The sequence below is a fragment of the Hyla sarda genome, unplaced genomic scaffold (genome assembly GCF_029499605.1).
Source record: "Hyla sarda isolate aHylSar1 unplaced genomic scaffold, aHylSar1.hap1 scaffold_1348, whole genome shotgun sequence".
Taxonomy (NCBI): Eukaryota; Metazoa; Chordata; class Amphibia; order Anura; family Hylidae; genus Hyla; species Hyla sarda.
The window spans coordinates 22,688-41,847 of NW_026607974.1; the positions used below are offsets into that span (position 1 = coordinate 22,688).

General features: G+C 43.1%; 1 protein-coding gene across 1 annotated transcript; it reads right to left on the reverse strand.

Moving 5' to 3' along the window:
• Positions 1–390: 390 nt before the first annotated feature.
• LOC130305947 (uncharacterized) lies at positions 391–16,272 on the reverse strand. Its single transcript, XM_056552052.1, has 3 exons — positions 16,156–16,272; positions 13,813–13,948; positions 391–1,409 (listed from the first exon to the last, which is right to left on the reverse strand). Exons 1-3 carry the CDS (start codon positions 16,270–16,272, stop codon positions 973–975), a joined length of 690 nt encoding a protein of 229 aa, XP_056408027.1. The 3' UTR covers positions 391–972.
• Positions 16,273–19,160: the final 2,888 nt, after the last annotated feature.

A 19,160-nucleotide genomic window follows, 5' to 3' on the forward strand; every position in this document is an offset into this window, starting at 1 on the left:
GATACTGGCTATAAGCTAACAGTCCTATCTTAATACTGTACATGACTATTTTTCTGTACACTAAACGTAATATGTACATTACTCTCTATTACACATTTGTGAAGACTAGACAATCCTGCCGTAATAGTACGTTTTACTATTGATATTATTATATACAAGAGCTATGTACACCAACTTAGTGCATTTTATGCCAAAGAGGTATATAGATATGCTTTTCCTAATGTGTTCAGGATACCTTCTGTACAACTGCCATAGCTAGTAGAAAAACATAAGACACTATAGACAAGTGTGTAAACATTTTATGTGCACTTTATTACAATGTGGCCCCAGTGAATCAACTTCACATCAATATTATGTAGTGCACACATTTGTTCAAAAGACATCAAAACAATATATTACTCTTTTTTGTAGAAATTTTAGTACCGCTCTACAGTTCCAGGTACTTTGAGTTTGTAGTAAAGGATCACGGCTGAAGGCGGGCACATAAGCTTACGATTTTTGGTCACGGTGTAGTTCTTGGCTTGTCCGCCAGGCACATTGCTTAAAAGTTGCGTTGGAACCTGAAAAACAGTAGTGGTACTCCACAAAACAACTTTAGTCTCACGACTGGTAGTGTAAAGAAAACAATGCGAGGACAAATGACTTATCCAGGAAACTTGCCATCCCAGCCTCGCCTGTCAGGATGCTTCCTGGGCTGAGACATGTAGCAGGGACCATGGGACTATGCCCCCTCTAAGGGACTGACTGTGGTGTTCCACGATACTTGGTATAACCTGGAATCAGTGATGGTGGGGCTCACTGTTACCATCTGTACCGCAGTAGCTTGCACCACTGAGGGACAAAGTGTTGGTGTCTGCTGGGCCGGCCAAACCTCTTCCTCAGCAGGAGTAGGCCGAGGCACTTTAGTTGGTGCCCGTTGAGTAGGTCAAACGTCCTCATTGCCAGGAGTAGGCCTGGGCACATCTGTAGGCTTCATTCTTGGATCTGGATGGTACTTTGTGCCATGACGGGTGCCCCGGGCAGAAGCTCCTCCTCCTCCATCACTTGGCCCTTGACACGTGGAGGTAGTAAGCCAAAAGGATCCGACTCCCATTCCTTCATGGGAAAACAGACAAAGGGGAACTGTGTGTGGTTCTTCATTCTGGTCACAGCTGCCGCCCATTCTCCTTGTGTACTGCGGACTGGGGTGTACTCCATGATCTCCCCGCTCTCCAAAGAGTGTAAATGTGTGGGAAGGTAGTTTCTCTTGACTGCTAGTTGGTTGACAAGGACGGTGCCCCCATGGTAGCAGTCCATTAAGGTGCCAAACCCCCGGACTCTATCAAATTTGACCACGGTGGTTCTTCGCCTCTCTGCCCTGGCATGCTTTGGATAAAGTGGGATACCATGCTTTTGATAAATTGGGATACCTAGAAATGCATCAAGCAGAGCTATGCTGTAATTTTACATGCCTGAAACCTGCTCATCTTTTCTCATTGCTATCCGGTTCCACTGCACAGTGGTTATCCCTGCACACCGAGCAACTTCCTGGTTAGAGCGTGAGCTGATTTTCCAGTATTTGTGTACTTATACTTATAGATCATAGACCCCGCTTAAGGGTAGGGTCACATGACACGGATCTGCAGGTGAACCCACAATTAGTGTGCCTCCAGCTGTTTCTTCCCTGCTTGCAGTGGCAATCTGCCGCTACGAGCAGTCACACAGGGCAAATTGCTTTGCGAGTTGCAGCGCACATGTGCAGTGTACTGTACTCACACATGGCGACCTCACCTCAATGTCTGTGAGTAGACTGTGAGCAAGTGTGGCAACTTGCATGCCCCTCTGTGAGTGATCGGAGTGGCGGATTGCCGCTGTGAGCAGGGGAGAAGCAGCTGGAGGGTCACCGGCAGATCTGCAGCGTAAAATGCACTGTGGATCTGTGCCATGTGACCCTGCCCTTAGAAAGCATTGGTACATCCTCACCTGGAATATGCTGTTCAGTTTATTTTTTTATTTATTTTTTTTTTTACAGATCATTGTTTTTACTGTAGATTCATGCTGGGAATTAGATATATGCGATGTATACCTCCTACCCAGCATGAACTGTTCCTGCAGCTGTACAGCTGCAGACATGGCTCAACCCCACTAGTAGCAGGGACTCCTGTCAGTATAGTGACAGGAGTCTCTGCTCCTGTATAGTATATATGGGTACACTGTGCACGGTATGCTATAGGACTGATGTATTCTATAGGGCCTGCGGAGGTGAGTAGTGAAGCTATGCATCACTACTTACCTCCTTACACTCCAAGGGTCGGATGGAGGGCGCCTGGCCCACGTAGTGTAAGGAGGTAAGTAGTGATTCATAGCTTCACTACTCACCTCCGCCGGCCCTATAGAATACATCAACTGCCACAGGGTAGAAGATTGACTGTTTCCACACACCAGCAAAAATAGCAGAAAAAGTGGAAGTTTTTTTCTGGTGAGAAAAGAAACCATTTGTAAACCCAGCCTAAGCCTATTTTGGGTGTGCACATGATCCTATTACTGACTTTCTTATTGTGGGGCCCAAAGATTGCTATGACCCCTTACATTACCATGAAACATGCTGTGCGGCAAATGTGGCCTTTTTTGCTGTAATCAAACAAGTGGAAACCTTGCCTTAGCCCAGTGTTTTCCAACCAGTGTGCCTCCAGCTGTTGCAAAACTACAAGTCCCAGCATGCTATACCATACACAATGCACAATGCTTTATCCTGTTATTTAGCATTCACAGCTATCCAGCATAAATAATGTATACTATGTATAATATAGAAAGGAGAAGACTGTAGCACTCCAATAAGATGAAAAGTGAATGTGGCTTTATTCCAATTCAGACATCAAGGCAACGTTTCAGCTGCACGCAGGCAGCCGCTTGATAAAGGCTGCCTGCGTGCAGCTGAAACGTTGCCTTGATGTCTGAATTGGAATAAAGCCACATTCACTTTTCATCTTATTGGAGTGCTACAGTCTTCTCCTTTCTACATTGTGAAGTGTCTCCCGTGACCTGGGATTCCGGCCGTGTGCACCCACCCTCGACCTATATCTCGCAGAGTGCTGCTCCTTATCCCTTGTTTTGCTATGTATAATATATATATATTTGGTGTCCCGGTACCGCATCCTATACGGTACCTGTGTAGAAGTCCCCATAGCCAGAGTCCCTAGGACATCGGGGTTCTTTGTATCTAGTCCAACCCTTGTCACCTCTAATCTAGGTATTACTTATCTAGCAGTTATTTAGGATTTATATAAATATGATTGTACAAATGTATATAAATGGTTAATTACCTGTATGGAGTGTAGCAGGTAAACTCTATGGTTTTTAGGCTTAAGGACCTTTGGAGGTCCCTGTGACGTATTTCACCCATCACTCCCTGTGACGGTGAGTGACAGTTGCTTGGACCAGTAAAAGTGGCCCTGCCCATATAAGGGAGCGGCGGCCATTACTCTCTCTTGTTCCCGGGCTGTCAAATGAGAAGGATCTGCGCAGCTGTCTTCTGCAGTGAGTTAGGCCCGAGCCTTGCATCAACGGCGGATATATTCAGAATCGTGAGTGTATCAATCCCTAAGCACTCTGCAAGATCACCGGACCTTATCTATCCCCTAAATCCGGACGGATCTTCGCAAATTACCCCAAATTCTCAGACTATATCAGAAGTCAAGGTCCGCAACAACTGTCAGTCACTGAACTATACAGAGACTGTATTCCTAAGACTGTTACTGTTCATTGGATGTACCGCAAGCATTTAAGTAAAGTTATCCAAGTTCAAGTTCAACTACCTTGTGGAACTTCAGTCATTTTATGAATGCACCTATCGTTACTGGGAAGGGCAGCGATAGGCCGGAGAATTACCTCAGCATACTAGCCCTCAGCCTGGCGTCACGAACTATAGGGTTAACATTAACCCCTCATCTACCGAAACAACACCCCCACTACCACCATACACCCCCCCAAGGGCTATCACACATATATATATATATATATATATATATATATATATATATATAAACTATGCAATATGCCCATGCACTGCTTGTCATGTAGCTGTGTCAGTCTATTTTGCAGGGCTGTGTATATTCATCTAAAGGAGCAGTAGCTCAGTCTGGATCATCACCAGCAGGTCCGCCCTGACACCCACTTCATAAGTCACAGCCAAAAGTGCTGACACATGGTCGCTCAGCACAAGCCATTGTGCTTAAAAAAAAAAAGAATACATTTATTGGATGGAATATAACCCAATGTAATAAATGTGAACAAGTGTCAGATCGCAGAGGGTCTGACAGTGGCCCCCCACAATCTCTGATATGGGGGACCCGTTTCTCCTCCTGAATGGGGTGTGTTTGACCTCGGCACAAAGCGGCGGTCGACAGGCCCCCTCAATGCAGCTCTATGGGAGAGCCAGAGCGCTGCACTCGGCATCCTCCAGCTCTCCCATAGAGCTGCATGGAGCGGGCGTGTTAGCTGCCACTTCATGTGGTGGTCGGCACACTCCATTTAGAAGGAGAGCCAGGGCCTTGTACGGGAGATTGGTCGGACCCTGCAATCTGACACTTACTACGTTTTTGTATCCAGAAGTACTGCTCTAAGGACCAGGCGTATTCTTTTTTTTTCCGCGTTCTTGTTTTTTTTTTTCTCCTCGTCTTTTAGGAGATTTTTCTAGCCACATACCCATATAAGGGCTTGTGTTTTTGTAGGATTAATTGTACTTTGTAATGACACTTATTTCAATTACCATAAAATGGTAAAAAATATTACTTGTATTGGGGAATCGAAAAAAAATCCACAATTTGGGGGGGGGGGGGTTCATTCTTACACAGTGCTCTTTACAGTAAAACAGACACATTGGCCATTATTTACTAAGCTATTTCCGACAGGTTTTGATAGATTTTTCTGTATGCAACATGTCTGCATCAGGGCCGCACCAGCATGCAACATAATGCGCCGGAAAAATTCACAAAACCAACTAAAATCAAGTACCAACCAAATCTGTATAGGAGAACTACATGTTTATTAAAGTTTCCTACAAAAAAAAAAAAAAAAAAAAAGGAGAATTCTGTTGGAAAAATTGCTGACCACAAACTAGATGGTCCGAAAATTGTAAAATAACCCTACAACACCACATTACCCAATCAATGTACTTTTGTCCCTTTATAATGCTTTGGGTTTGTTTTTTCGAAGTGATGCTAATTCCTTCTAACGAAACGTTCCAGAAACCTGTATAGGAATTGCAGACTGCGCACGGATGCCACAGTCACTTATTTTTGATACAGGTTCCTGGGTGCTGCCATGGTCTTAAGTACATGGACAGATTGCAGAAGCAGCATAAAAAAAAAACAAAAAACACCTGTAAATCTCTAGATTTGTGAGGACCACATAGGTGAGGTTTTACAGGAGGAATAGGCATCTCCACCCTGATTTTTCAACTTACCCTAAGTATGACATCTCACAAGAGAGGAGAATATCCAGCGCAGAGTGCAGTGAATCAGGAACAAATTTATTTAGAGATCACATGGATAGCACAGTAACACAAACGCGTTTCGGGTCAAACAGGACCCTTAGTCATGACAAGAAACACGTTGGTGTTACTGTGCTATCCATGTGATCTCTAAATAAATTTGTTCCTGATTCACTGCACTCTGTGCTCGATATTCTCTTCTCTTGTGCTATTGTTGGACCGGGAGCACTGGCGTGCACTAATCCGCGCACAGGTGTGCATGTTCAGCTGAGGTGAGCCGCCAATTTTGTCTATGTTAAGTATGACATCTGGTTGACACCACTTATGGAGTGACGGTTGTGGTGGCGGTGATCACCCCTAATCTACGGTGTCCATTTTAGGACACCGTCAGTCGTCAAGCGAAACAGCGTCCTGCTTCCTCCCCCGGACCAATCGCCATGAGTCGTCAGCCGCAACTCCATCCCCCGTCAGGCGAAACAGCGTCCCGACTCCTCCCTCATACTAATCGCTGTCATCCTTCAGCCACACCTCCCTCCTCCCTCATGCGAAACTCCCTTGTCCAAAACGCTGTCATGCCTCAGACGATTCTCCCTCAGACGCATCTTTCTTCAGCATAGCAGACCCAAAGCTGCACAGCATGTATAGCAGAGTCGGAACTGTGAAACTTGCACGTGTACTACAGACACTACATGTTCTACAGAGTGTGTATAGCAGAGCCCTAACAAATAGCCCAAGGATGATGTAGGGGTTAATTTATACCAAATATCCAAACCCCACACCTAGGAGTGACTCCAGGTGGGGGTGCAATACCCCATATGAAACACCCTCCCTTTAAAACTTAACTTTAATTTTATGTATATATAAATAAGACTTGTGAAAACTTGATAGTTTAAAACACCAGCAAACATCCGCCACCGTAGTATATATATATATGTATACTATGTATACTATGGATTGTATGATGTATACCTTACTTTGTGTATTTTATGTTTTTACTGATTTTTTTGGTAATTGACTTTGTAATTGTTGCCATTATAAAATGGGTGATTTGTAACACTTGTATGAGCTTGAGAAAGGCTGGGAGAGCCAGCAGAAACGTCGCTGTATGACATTCACATGATGGAATAAAGTTTTTTCTTTTTCACCATATTGGACCTGTGTGCTGCGGATTTATATGAACTTTCTATATACATATATATATATATATATATATATATATATATGCTCTCAGCCAGAGGACATGTAGATTCCCTGTGCCTGCAGAACTACAGGGACTATTTGGTGGCTAGATTGCTGACTTTAAAAACACAGTAGCATAGCCTCCCCTACATGTTTCGTGAGTCACGTCATCAGGGGTGTCTGAGTCATATGCCTCAGACACCCCTGATGACGTGACTGCTGTCACGAAACATGTAGGGGAGGCTATGCTACTGTGTTTTCAGCAATCTAGCCACCAAATAGTCCTGCAGGCAGGTAGTTCTGCAGGCACAGGGAATCTACATGCACTCTGGCTGAGAGCATATATATATATATATATATATATATATATATATATTACGGTGGCGGATGTTTGCTGGTGTTTTAAACTATCAAGTTTTCACAAGTCTTATTTATATATACATAAAATAAAAGTTAAGTTTTAAAGGGAGGGTGTTTCATATGGGGTATTGCACCTCCACCTGGAGTCACTCCCAGGTGTGGGGTTTGGATATTTTGTATAGCAGAGCCGACACTGAATACCCTCTACAGCAGAACCTGTATAGCAGAGAGCCAACACTGACTCGGCTCTGTTACACGGTAGGAAGGTTTTTCGTCTGAGGGATGACAGAGTTTTGGATGAGGGAGTTTCGGATAACGGAGGAGGGAGTTGTGGCTGACGCCTGACGGATATTAGTCCGAGGGAGGAGGCGGGACGCTGTTTCGCCTGACGCAGGACGGAGTTACGGCTGACAACTGATGATGTCCTAAATTGGACGCCGTACTAATCTATACCCAATAATCATTAATGCTCACCATTTATAACCAGTGGCCTCCAAACTGTGGAGGTCCACAGATTGGAGACCACTGAATTATAACTTACCCCCTGACCCTCTTTTAAGTTTCTACGTCATGGGTGACAATGACCAACAATTGCTGTCCCCAGTCATCTACTCTAATATTGCTGCATAGTTCAGCAATTCTTCAGGAAATGTGTCCGCCATACATCTTTACATAGAATTTACTATAACGTGCATTCCCAAGTGACATTATTCATTCATGTTCTCAGTATCTTCGTGTTCCCCACCCCTGTTATCTCTGCACACAAGCCTGAACTCAATGTTCTCCCATAGGCTTTGTAGGGTCAGATAACGGAGACATAGGAGTGGTTATACTGGGTCCATATCTGTGTGCGCAGAAACCCCGCACCTCCATTACATCCATGTGTCCGCCTGCTGATGTGGTACTTTTATACCAATACAGCTGAGACATGATAAAAAAAAAAAGGGGTGAGGACAGAGAGAATCGTCTCAGTTAACAGTATGTGGCTGAAGATAATAAAATGCCAAGTGTACCCATAGGGCTCCATTTGGAGCAAGGCAAATAGCAAGTCCTTTTGACCTCTGTCGAGCGAATATATCTTTTTATCATTATGGTAGTAATTTTATGGTGTAGACCAGTGTTTCCCCAACCAGGGTGCCTCCAGCTGTTGCAAAACTACAACCCCCAGCATGCCCGGACAGCCTTCGGCTGTCCGGGCATGCTGGGAGTTGTAGTTTTGCAACAGCTGGAGGCACCCTGGTTGGGGAAACACTGGTGTAGACCATAAAGCAAAAAAATATATATGTAAAAAAGTTAAAACTTTACGCCATCTAATACTTTTTTGCAATAGGAGAAAATGGGCGACACAGCCCACTATGTGTCTATTCACTGGGAGACCTGGTATACATGGTTCCATCATATACACCAATTGGTGACTGTAACTGTATGAGGCTTTTTTTTTGTTTGCGGGACAAGCTGTACTTTGTATACTTTAAATAGCTGCCATCTTTTTGAAACATACCAGTATGCATTTCTCTTTCATTTATTTTATATTTTGCCCAATTTTTTATTTTATTTAATTTTTTATTTAATGCTGTGCAAAAATCATCATATTAGATTATAAATGTATTTATAAATTTTTTTACAGGCTGTTATGAGCATGTCAACACAAAACACTGTACTATTTTATGTCTTGGGACAATGTATTTGTTGCAAAAATAAATAAATAAATAAGTTGTGTTTTTTTTTTTAAACTACGTTTTTTTTTTTTACATTATGTATATAAAAGTAAAAGATTTAGATTTTTTAATCATAATGTACTGGCAAGGTATACAGTATGCCAATACATTTAGCTGGTTTCCAAAAGTACACAGCCAGTGTTAGGGTATACAGAAGAAACAGCTCACCAATAGTTCATGCTCAAACCAGTGGTCTCCAAACTGTGGCTGCTCAGATGTTGCAAAACTACAACTCCCAGCATGCCCAGACAGCCAATGGCTATTCGGGCATGCTGGGAGTTGTAGTTTTGCAACATCTGGCGTTCAACAGCTTGGAAACCACTGTTCTAGGCGCTCGAGTCCTACATTTCAATTATTCTGATAGAGGATGCAATTGTACATGAGTTGTTATTGAGTTGTGCATCACATCACATGGTTGTACAACTGCTATGTGAGAAGAAATCACCCTGTTGACTAGGAAATAAAGCCGTTTTATTAAAGGGGTTATCCAGGAAAAAAAAACTTTTATATATATATATATATCAACTGGCTTCAGAGAGTTAAACAGATTTGTAAATTATATAGAGGAGTTGGAGAGGCTCTTGTCTGACTACCCACCAAATAAACCCGGGCTACCTAATTAGACACCTATACCCAAGGTGTCAGATAGTAGTTTGTCTGTAGAAATATATATATTAGGGCTCAGGGTTTGAGACAACTGGACAGGTAGTATTTCAAGTAATATTTCAATTTATTAATTATATATAATGTGACAATAGAATATAAGATAAAATGTGAATAGCAGCAACTGCGTCTCACAGGGCCCTTGTGTAGGCGAAGCACCAACTATTAAGAACTATAACATGTGTATAGCACAGTGTATAAAATGTAAAAAATAAAAATCCTTATATAAAATTGTTATAAAAAATAGAGACCACCATAAACATATATAGAGAGAGGGATCTGGGTGGGAAAGTCTTAGTCCATCCACAATAGTCAATAATCTCCTCTCTTCTGCTAATATAGACAGATTCCGGTATTTTAGTAACCAATAGCAACCATAAGGTTAGTCACCCGTAGCAACCGTTCAGGTGAGTCCGGCTATCGTGGTAGTTCGCAATTCAACACTTTAGTAGAAGATCTACTTGTTATTTGCAGACAATATTCAACATAAACAGCTAGTGTGCAGTCAGTGTTAATATGCATATTTGTATGATACTTTGTATCTCACCGCTCCCGGACACTGATGCGCTGAACCTCACGGGGATGCTGCGATCTCCTCCTGTTGCGCTGTGTAATCCTGCAGTGTATTAGCACTGAGTAGCTGTCTTGGCATGAGACAGCATCACCGGAGACTCGGCCGTCTCCCATGGTGGTGATGCTGGTAGATGGTGGGTTACGGGTGGTGTTGTTGCAGCGGTTCTGCGGGTAAGAACGTACAAATGCCGGTGGCGTCCTCGTGGCAGCGAGGTGCGGATATCTCCTTCACCGGGTGTCGGGTGATTGACAGTTTATTTTCGGGTATCGGACTGCTATTTAATGAGCAGGGCAAGTGCACTGGTGGTCTCAATAGGTGTTGAGGTGTTGAGACCACCAGTGCACTTGCAGTCCGATACCCGAAAATAAACTGTCAATCACCCGACACCCGGTGAAGGAGATATCCGCACCTCGCTGCCACGAGGACGCCACCGGCATTTGTACGTTCTTACCCGCAGAACCGCTGCAACAACACCACCCATAACCCACCATCTACCAACATCACCACTGTGGGAGACGGCCGAGTCTCCGGTGATGCTGTCTCATGCCAAGACAGCTACTCAGTGCTAATAGACTGCGGGATTACACAGCGCAACAGGAGGAGATCGCAGCATCCCCGTGAAGTTCAGCGCATCAGTGTCCGGGAGCGGTGAGATACAAAGTATCATACAAATATGCATGCATATTAACAGTGACTGCACACTAGCTGTTTATGTTGAATATTGTCTACAAATAACAAGTAGATCTTCTTCTAAAGTGTTGAATTGCGAACTACCACGATAGCCGGACTCACCTGAACGGTTGCTACGGGTGACTAACCTTATGGTTGCTATTGGTTACTAAAATACCGGAATCTGTCTATATTAGCAGGACTTTTTTAAGAGAGGAGATAATTGACTATTGTGGATGGACTAAGACTTTCCTACCCAGATCCCTCTCTCTCTATATGTTTATGGTGGTCTCTATTTTTTATAACAATTTTATATAAGGATTTTTATTTTTTATATTTTATACACTGTGCTATACACATTTTATAGTTCTTAATAGTTGGTGCTGCGCCTGCACAAGGGCCCTGTGAGACGCAGTTGCTGCTATTCACATTTTATCTTATATTCTATTGTCACATTAGATATAATTAATAAATTGAAATATTACTTGAAATACTACCTGTTCAGTTGTCTCAAACCCTGAGCCCTAATATATATATTTCTACAGATTTGTAAATTACTTCTATTAAAAAATCTTAATCCTTTCAGTACTTATGAGCTGCTGAAGTTGTTATGTTCTTTTCTGTCTAAGTGCTCTCTGATGACACCTGTCTCGGGAACTGTCCAGAGTAGAAGCAAATCCCCATAGCAAACCTCTTCTACTCTGTGCAGTTCCAGAGACAAGCAGAGATGTCAGCAGAGAGCACTGTTTGCCAGACAGAAAAGAACAACTCAACTTCAGCATCTGATAATTATTGGAAGGATTAAGATTTTTTTAATAGAAGTAATTTACAAATCTGTTTAACTTTCAGGAGCCAGTTGAGATATATATATAAAAAAAAGTTTTTGGAATACTCCTTTAAGCCGTTTTATTACAAAGCAGTGCAGTTCTGAATGGGTTCCGCCGAAACAATTGACAGGTCAATGCTTTTGGTGAAGGAAGGAATCAGAACTTTCACAGCGGAAACATATGACGCAGAAATTCCGCCAGGTGCATTGCGCAGCAGAATCCCATTGAAAACAACAGATTCTGCCAGAAAATTCCACCGTGTGAACATGGTCTAAGGCCATGCTTGGAAATTCTGGAGCAGCAGAATCCCATTCCGCTGCACAGTACAGACTACAGAATTTCAGCAGCGAAAGCTCCGCCACTGAAATTCATCCACCTAAAGTTCATCCTTTGAGGAATAGATTGCAGTCTACAGGGACTGGCAGTGTCTGCGTTGTCCTTACGCCCACTAATTCAGTCAGCACCCGTTGTCCTTGGAAAGTCTTTATGGCTGTAGATTCCGTAATGTGAACCCAACCTTATTCCATGGCTATGTGATAGCCTGGGGGAGTAGGGTATATGGGGTGTAGCTGTGCGGTAATTAAAGGGTGTGTGATTAACCCTTTCTATTCGTGACGCCAGGGTGCGTGGTCCTCTGCAATGCTTGTCCTACCGCCACCCTTCCCAAGAGCGATAGGGAGGTATGGAATATTTAAATGTCCACAACCGGAGAGTTTGATGAAAACAGTAGGAACTTTTACTGAAGATTTTATGCAAGCTTCATAACCGGAACAGTCTCTATACAGGCAAAGTCTCTTAGAGATTGACAGTGGTTGGGACCTTAAGCGTTTTAGAGTCCATAGACTGATATGGGCTGTTCCGCTGGATTTAGGGGATTTAGTTGAGGTGCAGTAGTCACGCTAGCTTTAGCGGGGATTTAGTTTAGGACTCACGGTTTAGTTTGAGGCTGAGGCTGGCAGGTTTCTGGCCTAGCTTGTCTTTGAAAGTTGCGCAGATCCGTCCTGCTAGTCCGGCATCCACAAGAGCAGCAACCCAAGAGAATGATAATTGGCTACAGCTCCCTTATAGGGAGGGGCTGGACTAAAGCTGATTGGTCCAGTACTTCTGTCAATCATCTTTACATAGACCCAAGGACCTCCAAAGGTCCTTCAACATACCATAGAGGAATTAACATAGTCACCTGACCAAAGGTCCTGCGACGCTAACAAGGTAAATATACTTTATATGCATTAGGTTAAATATATACATTAATAAATATACACATATAAACATTATAGAATTAGAGTAGTAGGAGGCAACTAGGGGCTGTCCCACCTGGGGGACCCTACCTGAACGTAGTAGCTCTGACTTTGGGGACCATCATACAAGGTACGATATGCAATACGGTACCATGACACCACATGTATCACTGGGGCAGGGTTCCCCAACCAGGGTGCCTCCAGCTCTTGCAAAACTACAACTCCCAGAATGCCCGGACAGCCTTTGGCTGTCTGGGCATGCTGAGAGTTGTAGTTTTGCAACAGCTGGAGGCACCCTGGTTGGGAAACACTGCGCTAGGGAATGCCCCTTGGAAATGCAAAACACAGATTAGCCCCATTGCCCCTGGAATTTCTGCAGTATATGGTGCGGCATATTATAATGCAGCCCACTCGGGCAAAATACACTGTGTGAACATAGCCTAAGGGGAATACTTGCGTGTCTGTAGAAGGAATGGGGAAAGCACCAATAGTCTCTGTACTAGTAGGGGTTAACTCACAGGCTGAGTAGGGATAACAGCGCAGCTATAGACAATCCTCAATGGAGTCTCCGGTGGTCCTAGGATATGAGGCAACAGAAAGCCTTAGTAAATGCAAAATAACTAGTGTTGAGCGGCATAGGCCATATTCGAATTCGCGAATATTCGCGAATATATGGACGAATATTCGTCATATTCGTAATGTTCTCGTTTTATTTTCGCATATGCGAATATTCGCGCGTGCGAAAATTAACAGATGCGAACATTTGCATATACAAAAATTAACATAAGCTAAAATTCGCATATGCGAAAACTATCATATGCACATTTTCGCATATGCGAAAATTCGCACACCAGTCTCACACAGTAGTATTAGAGCCTTCTTACACCACATAAGCTGGAAGCAGAGAGGGGTGATCACTGTGATGTGTACTGTGAAAAAAAAAAAAATAAATAAAAAAAAAAAAACGAATATTCGTAATTACGAATATATAGCGCTATATTCGCAAATATTCGCGAATTCGCGAATATGCGATATTCGCGAATAAAATTCGAATTGCGAATATTCGCGAGCAACACTAAAAATAACACAGACTGTAGAACACTCCTGCACTCACCGCTAAGTACGAGACTCAAAGCTCCTATATGGACGTGCCTTAGGATCAGGACTGCAGGTATGCGTGGGCGCTCAGAGGCGATCACCGGTAATTTCGCGCAAGGAGCGCTTCTTCCGGCCTCACTTACGTCATTGCGCTGTGTGTTAAAATAAGGTGAGCGTCACTCAACAGATCATGTGATCGCAAAAGGTGAGCAGAAAAGGCAAAAACAAAAATTAGATAAAGAATAGGAATAACGTGTGGTGGCCCAGTACGGGTGTCCCTGTACATTTCGCCTGCCCTGTCAGGAAGAGTCCCTTCATGTCCCCAGGGCCCCCCTTACAGTGTGACCCCTATTGTATATATCTTTGTATTACTAGCTTTAAATATGATACCATGTGCTTGTTACCCAGGAGGCACTAGTGATCAGGTGACCCTCCCAAGTGACCTTTGGGATCCTTGCTAAGCTCCCCTATAAAACCAGGGGAGGGGCTGCAATCTCTCTCTCTTGGAGCTCTTAGCTCTTGTTCTTGAGGTCCAGTTCAGTCAAGACGTCTCAGAGTCTGTGTCCAGAGCATTGGAGCCTAAAGTCTGCAGTTACAAAATCAGCTCAAGTAAGCTCAAAGTCATCTTCATGTCAATTGTCAAGTCAGTCAAATCAAGTCTTCTATATAGTCACCGTGGCCTGCACTAAAGTGTCTCTACATACTGCAAGTCCCAGCAAGCCTGTGAGGTCCCCCTGTGTCACTGGTCACTTCCTTGGGCTGTACTGCATAGACTGTGTCATCTGTCTACCCTTAGTAAAGCTACCGTTGTCAGTAAATTGGTGTCAGTGTCTTCATTGCCCCTGTGCCTAGCCATGGATCAGCTGTATTTCCTTTGGGTGGTTAAGGCTAAATCACGCCCTGGCGTCATGACAAGAAGGGGTTAATAACAACTACCCTGTATTGCACCCCGCTATACCACACATGTAGCCAATTTTATTCATTTATTTTATTTTATTTATTTATATAGCGCCTACATATTCCGCAGCGCTTTCATTTATGGGGTACAAACAAAGACAAGTATCAGACATAAAATTACACAATAACTACTAAAGATTAATATTTTGTAGTGTATGTATACATCTATATCTTAAACATATTATAGAATTACTTCAAAAATGGGGACATATCGATTCTGTCGCTGTCCTTGTACATCTAGGTCCAAGCGGTCCTTGTACATCTAGGAGCATAATCCACATAGCCTCTACTCGTAACAATCGAGTATTTCGATCAATAGTAGAATTCTTGTCACGCACCTGAATGCAGGCGGTCTGGAACAGGATGTGGATCCTCTACCTGTGTGGCTGATGACTCGGACCGTATCGGGGAGCGGAGTCTAAGGTACCGCTGGTCTTCACCAGAGCCCACCACAAAGCGGGATGGATTTGCTGCGGCAGGCGACACCCAGGTCGCTACCCCCAATACGGCTCAACCACACAGGTAACTGGGAAAGGTTCGGAGTCAAAAACGTAGCAGGAAGGTCTGGAACACGGATAGGCAAAACAGGCTATAGGAATGCTTTCTCTTAGGCAATGAGCACTGAAGATCCGGCAGGGGTGTGTGGGAGGTGCAGGAACTTATAATGTGGTGTCAGGTGCAAAGACTAATTATGGGCGCACTGGCCCTTTAAATTTCAGAGCTCCGCCGCGCGCGCGCCCTAGGAGATGGGGACGAGCGCAGCGGAGCTGAGTTACAGAGGCAGCAGAGCGGGGTAAGTGACGGGCTGGGATTCGCATGCGGGTGCATCCCGCCATGCGAATCCCAGCCCCGCCGACAGACGGGGACCCCGGGACACTACGCTCACGGCCGGAGCGCAGCGCGTGACAATTCTTATGCTTAATCACTTCAAGACCTCTGAATTTTATTCCCTCTGTCTGGAATTTATGTACCTCTCATGTGCTGGATAAACCGGGAAGCTCCATTTCTACTTCTAAATGAATAGAGATGCTCATGTACCCTGATCCTAAGCTGTCTAACAGTTTTCCCAATATAAAAACGCAAGCAGCTGCGCATTATGAAGTACACTACATGAGAGGTACGACGTGTTATCAGATCCCGAACTGAAAACTATGTGTGCCCTAGTCTACCGGAATCTGTGGCAATATTGTATTTACACTGGGCGCAATCTCCGCATTTTTTAATTCCCTTTAGGGATAACACTGGTTAAACTATTTTTGTCACGTTTCTCTTGGGTTCTGGAATTATTATTCAGCAGTTCTAGAGATTTATTCCTGCAGTATGTAATGATGGGTTTTCTTGTGACTACTGCTGACAGATCACTGTCACTTTCCATGATGTGCCAGTTATTATTAATTCTTGCCTTCACCATGGAATTCATTGGACTATTTTGAAAAGCAAAAACAAACCGTTTTTCTTCTGTTCTGTTGTGTACCCCGTTCTTGGAGTTATTGAAGAGTCCATCTCTGGGAACATCCATCACTTTGGTATAAGCCTTCTGAATAATGCTAGCCGGATAACCTCTTTTACGCAGACGGGAGGATAGATTGTCAGCTTGTTCTCTTTATATGTTCGTATCACTATTATTTCCCTTGAGCCTAAGAAACTGGCTGTATGGAATAGTCTTTTATGCAAAATGGTGTTTTTAGAGATAAATTAGCGAAATCCTTTAGTCAGTAGACAGTCTTCTTCTGCATAAATCATTAGGTCGAGGAACTCGACTTGTTGGCCTCCGTAGGTGCTAGTAAATTTAATGTTCATCTGGTTGATGTTGTTAAGACAGGTTATACAATCATTAAACCGAGTTTCTTCTCCCACCCAGACAATTAGCACATCATCTACATAACGCCAAAAAGCCCTAATATTTTTCAAGTATGAATTGTTAGGAATGTAAATGTATTTCTTCTCAAAATGTGATAAAAAGAGATTAGCGTATGAGCAAGATGTGGGACTCCCCATTGCCGTGCCTGATATTTGTTTAAACCATTTGGACCCAAAACAGAAAGTACTATGATTAAGAATGAACAGTAAAGCATTACATATGAAATCAATGTATGCTGGGCTTTCGTCTGTGTTCTGCAGTATGAACTGCACTGCCTGTACACCCACATCATGTGGGATGTGTGATGTCCGAGTAAAGGTACACGGTCCTGTACTACCTGTAAGCCCGGTCAAGTAGAGTCCCTCAGTGACCTGGGGTCTCCCCTGCAGGGTCTCCACCTGTTGTGCACAGGATACTTCCCTGGCCAGTAAGTATTCCTGAAACTAAACTCATTCACGTATTCAGTATAAGGTAACATGAATGTCAAAGTGTTATCTGTATCAAATGTCTAGCATAAAAATGTCTAGAGAAAACAAAAAATTGTGTTCTGGGGAGATTTGTTTTATGCCAAGGGACCCCAGTAGCCAAGGCATTGAGCAGAGAGCCTCCGGCAACCCAATCCGCAACTATATGTCTGAAGTCATAAGTCTAGTCGTGTATACAATGTCTAATAAACCATGTGTAGTATATAGTCTAGTCGTGTACAGTATACCATATGCCTAGTATATCACATAGTCAATGTCACGTTGTGTTTAGTCAAATGTCATGTCGTGTTTAGTAAACAGTATATCATATGACTAGTATAACACATAGTCAATGTCATGTCGTGTTTAGTCAAAAGTCATGTTGTGTTTAGTAAACAGTTATGCAAGACAGTAAATGCATAGTCCAGTTCTAAAATGCATAGTCCAGTTCTAAAATGCATAGTCCAGTTATAAAGTACATAGTAAAGGCTCTTACAAGTCAAGTAAATGTATATGTACCAGTTATATATAACCACCAATCCTGTTCACCATCCTGTTCAACTGCAAGTCAGAGCGTGTATGGACTATTATACAAAGACTCTAATATTATGTGTTATTTCACCAGCCTGAAATGGAAGCTTGTGCATTAAATGCCTCAGGACTGCATCTGACCCTGCGGCCACTTCGTTCCTCAAGCCTGACAGAACCCTATGTTGAGGATAAATTATGTTAAGCAAGGGGGTTTGTGATGTCCCAGTACAGATACACGGTCCTGTACTACCTGTAGGCCCTGTCAGGTTGAATCCCTCAGTGACCTATTGTCTCCACCTGTTGTTTTATATGGTGTGTATGTCACTTTAAATGCTTTGACAGGAACCCGATGTATAGTTAGTATAGAGGACTTGTGGGAGGTCTCAAAGACCTGTGTGTAAAAGTTGTCCAAATCCCCAGATAAACCTGAAAATTTTAGGCCGATATCCTTACTTAACAATGACCTGAAACTGTACTCTAAAATCTTAGCGAACAGACTTAACGAAATCCTCCCCAGTTTGATTAATAACGATCAAGTTGGCTTTGTTAAAAATAGACAAACAGTGGATGGGACCCGCAGATTTATTGATCTGATATATGCGGTGGAGACATGTGGCCGGCCTTCTCTGCTGTTGTCTCTTGACGCAGAGAAGGCGTTTGATAGGGTCCACTGGAGCTTTCTGGGGTCTGTCCTGACCAAATTTGGATTGATAGGCCAAATCCATACAGGTATCAGTGCGTTGTATTCTTCCCCCGAGGCATCAGTGTACACGTCTGGATTCCTTTCACAGAAATTCTCCATAACTAATGGAACGAGACAGGGTTGCCCCTTTCCCCCTTGATATTCGCCATGATAATGGAACCCTTTGCGGAAAAAATAAGAAGGGATCCCGATATTTCAGGCTTAAAAATAGGTGACAGGGAACACCGTATAGGCCTATTTGCTGACGACGTGATTGTTATTTGCTCTGATCCCGAAAAGTCTCTCTCTTCTATATGCAGAATACTTGAAGAATTCAAAAATGTTTCATATTACAAAATAAACGAAACTAAATCTCTAATTTTAAATTTGGGCATCCCTGCTAAACAAGTTAATACTCTTAAGTCTAGATTTTCATTTAGCTGGTCCTCATCTTCTTTGCAGTATCTTGGAATTCAGCTCTCTTACCCTACATCACAGCTTTTTAATGATAATTATGTCCCACTACTGAAAGACATTAACAAAACAGTCTCACATCTAAAAACAGCGGGTATATCATGGTTGGGTCGCTTAGCGGCTATAAAAATGATGATCCTTTCCAAGATATTATATGTTTTTCGAAACGTGCCTATTCTACTCCCAATATCATACTTAAAAAATATCCAAACGATTCTAATGAAATATATTTGGTGTAATAAAGCCCCCAGAGTAAAAGCAGAAACTTTATATCAACCTCTTCGTAAAGGGGGAGTAGGGTGTCCATCTGTGCTCCAATATTACAGATCAGTCATTTTAGATCAACTCCGTAATCTCTGGCTTGGCGATACTTCCAAACATTGGGTACATATAGA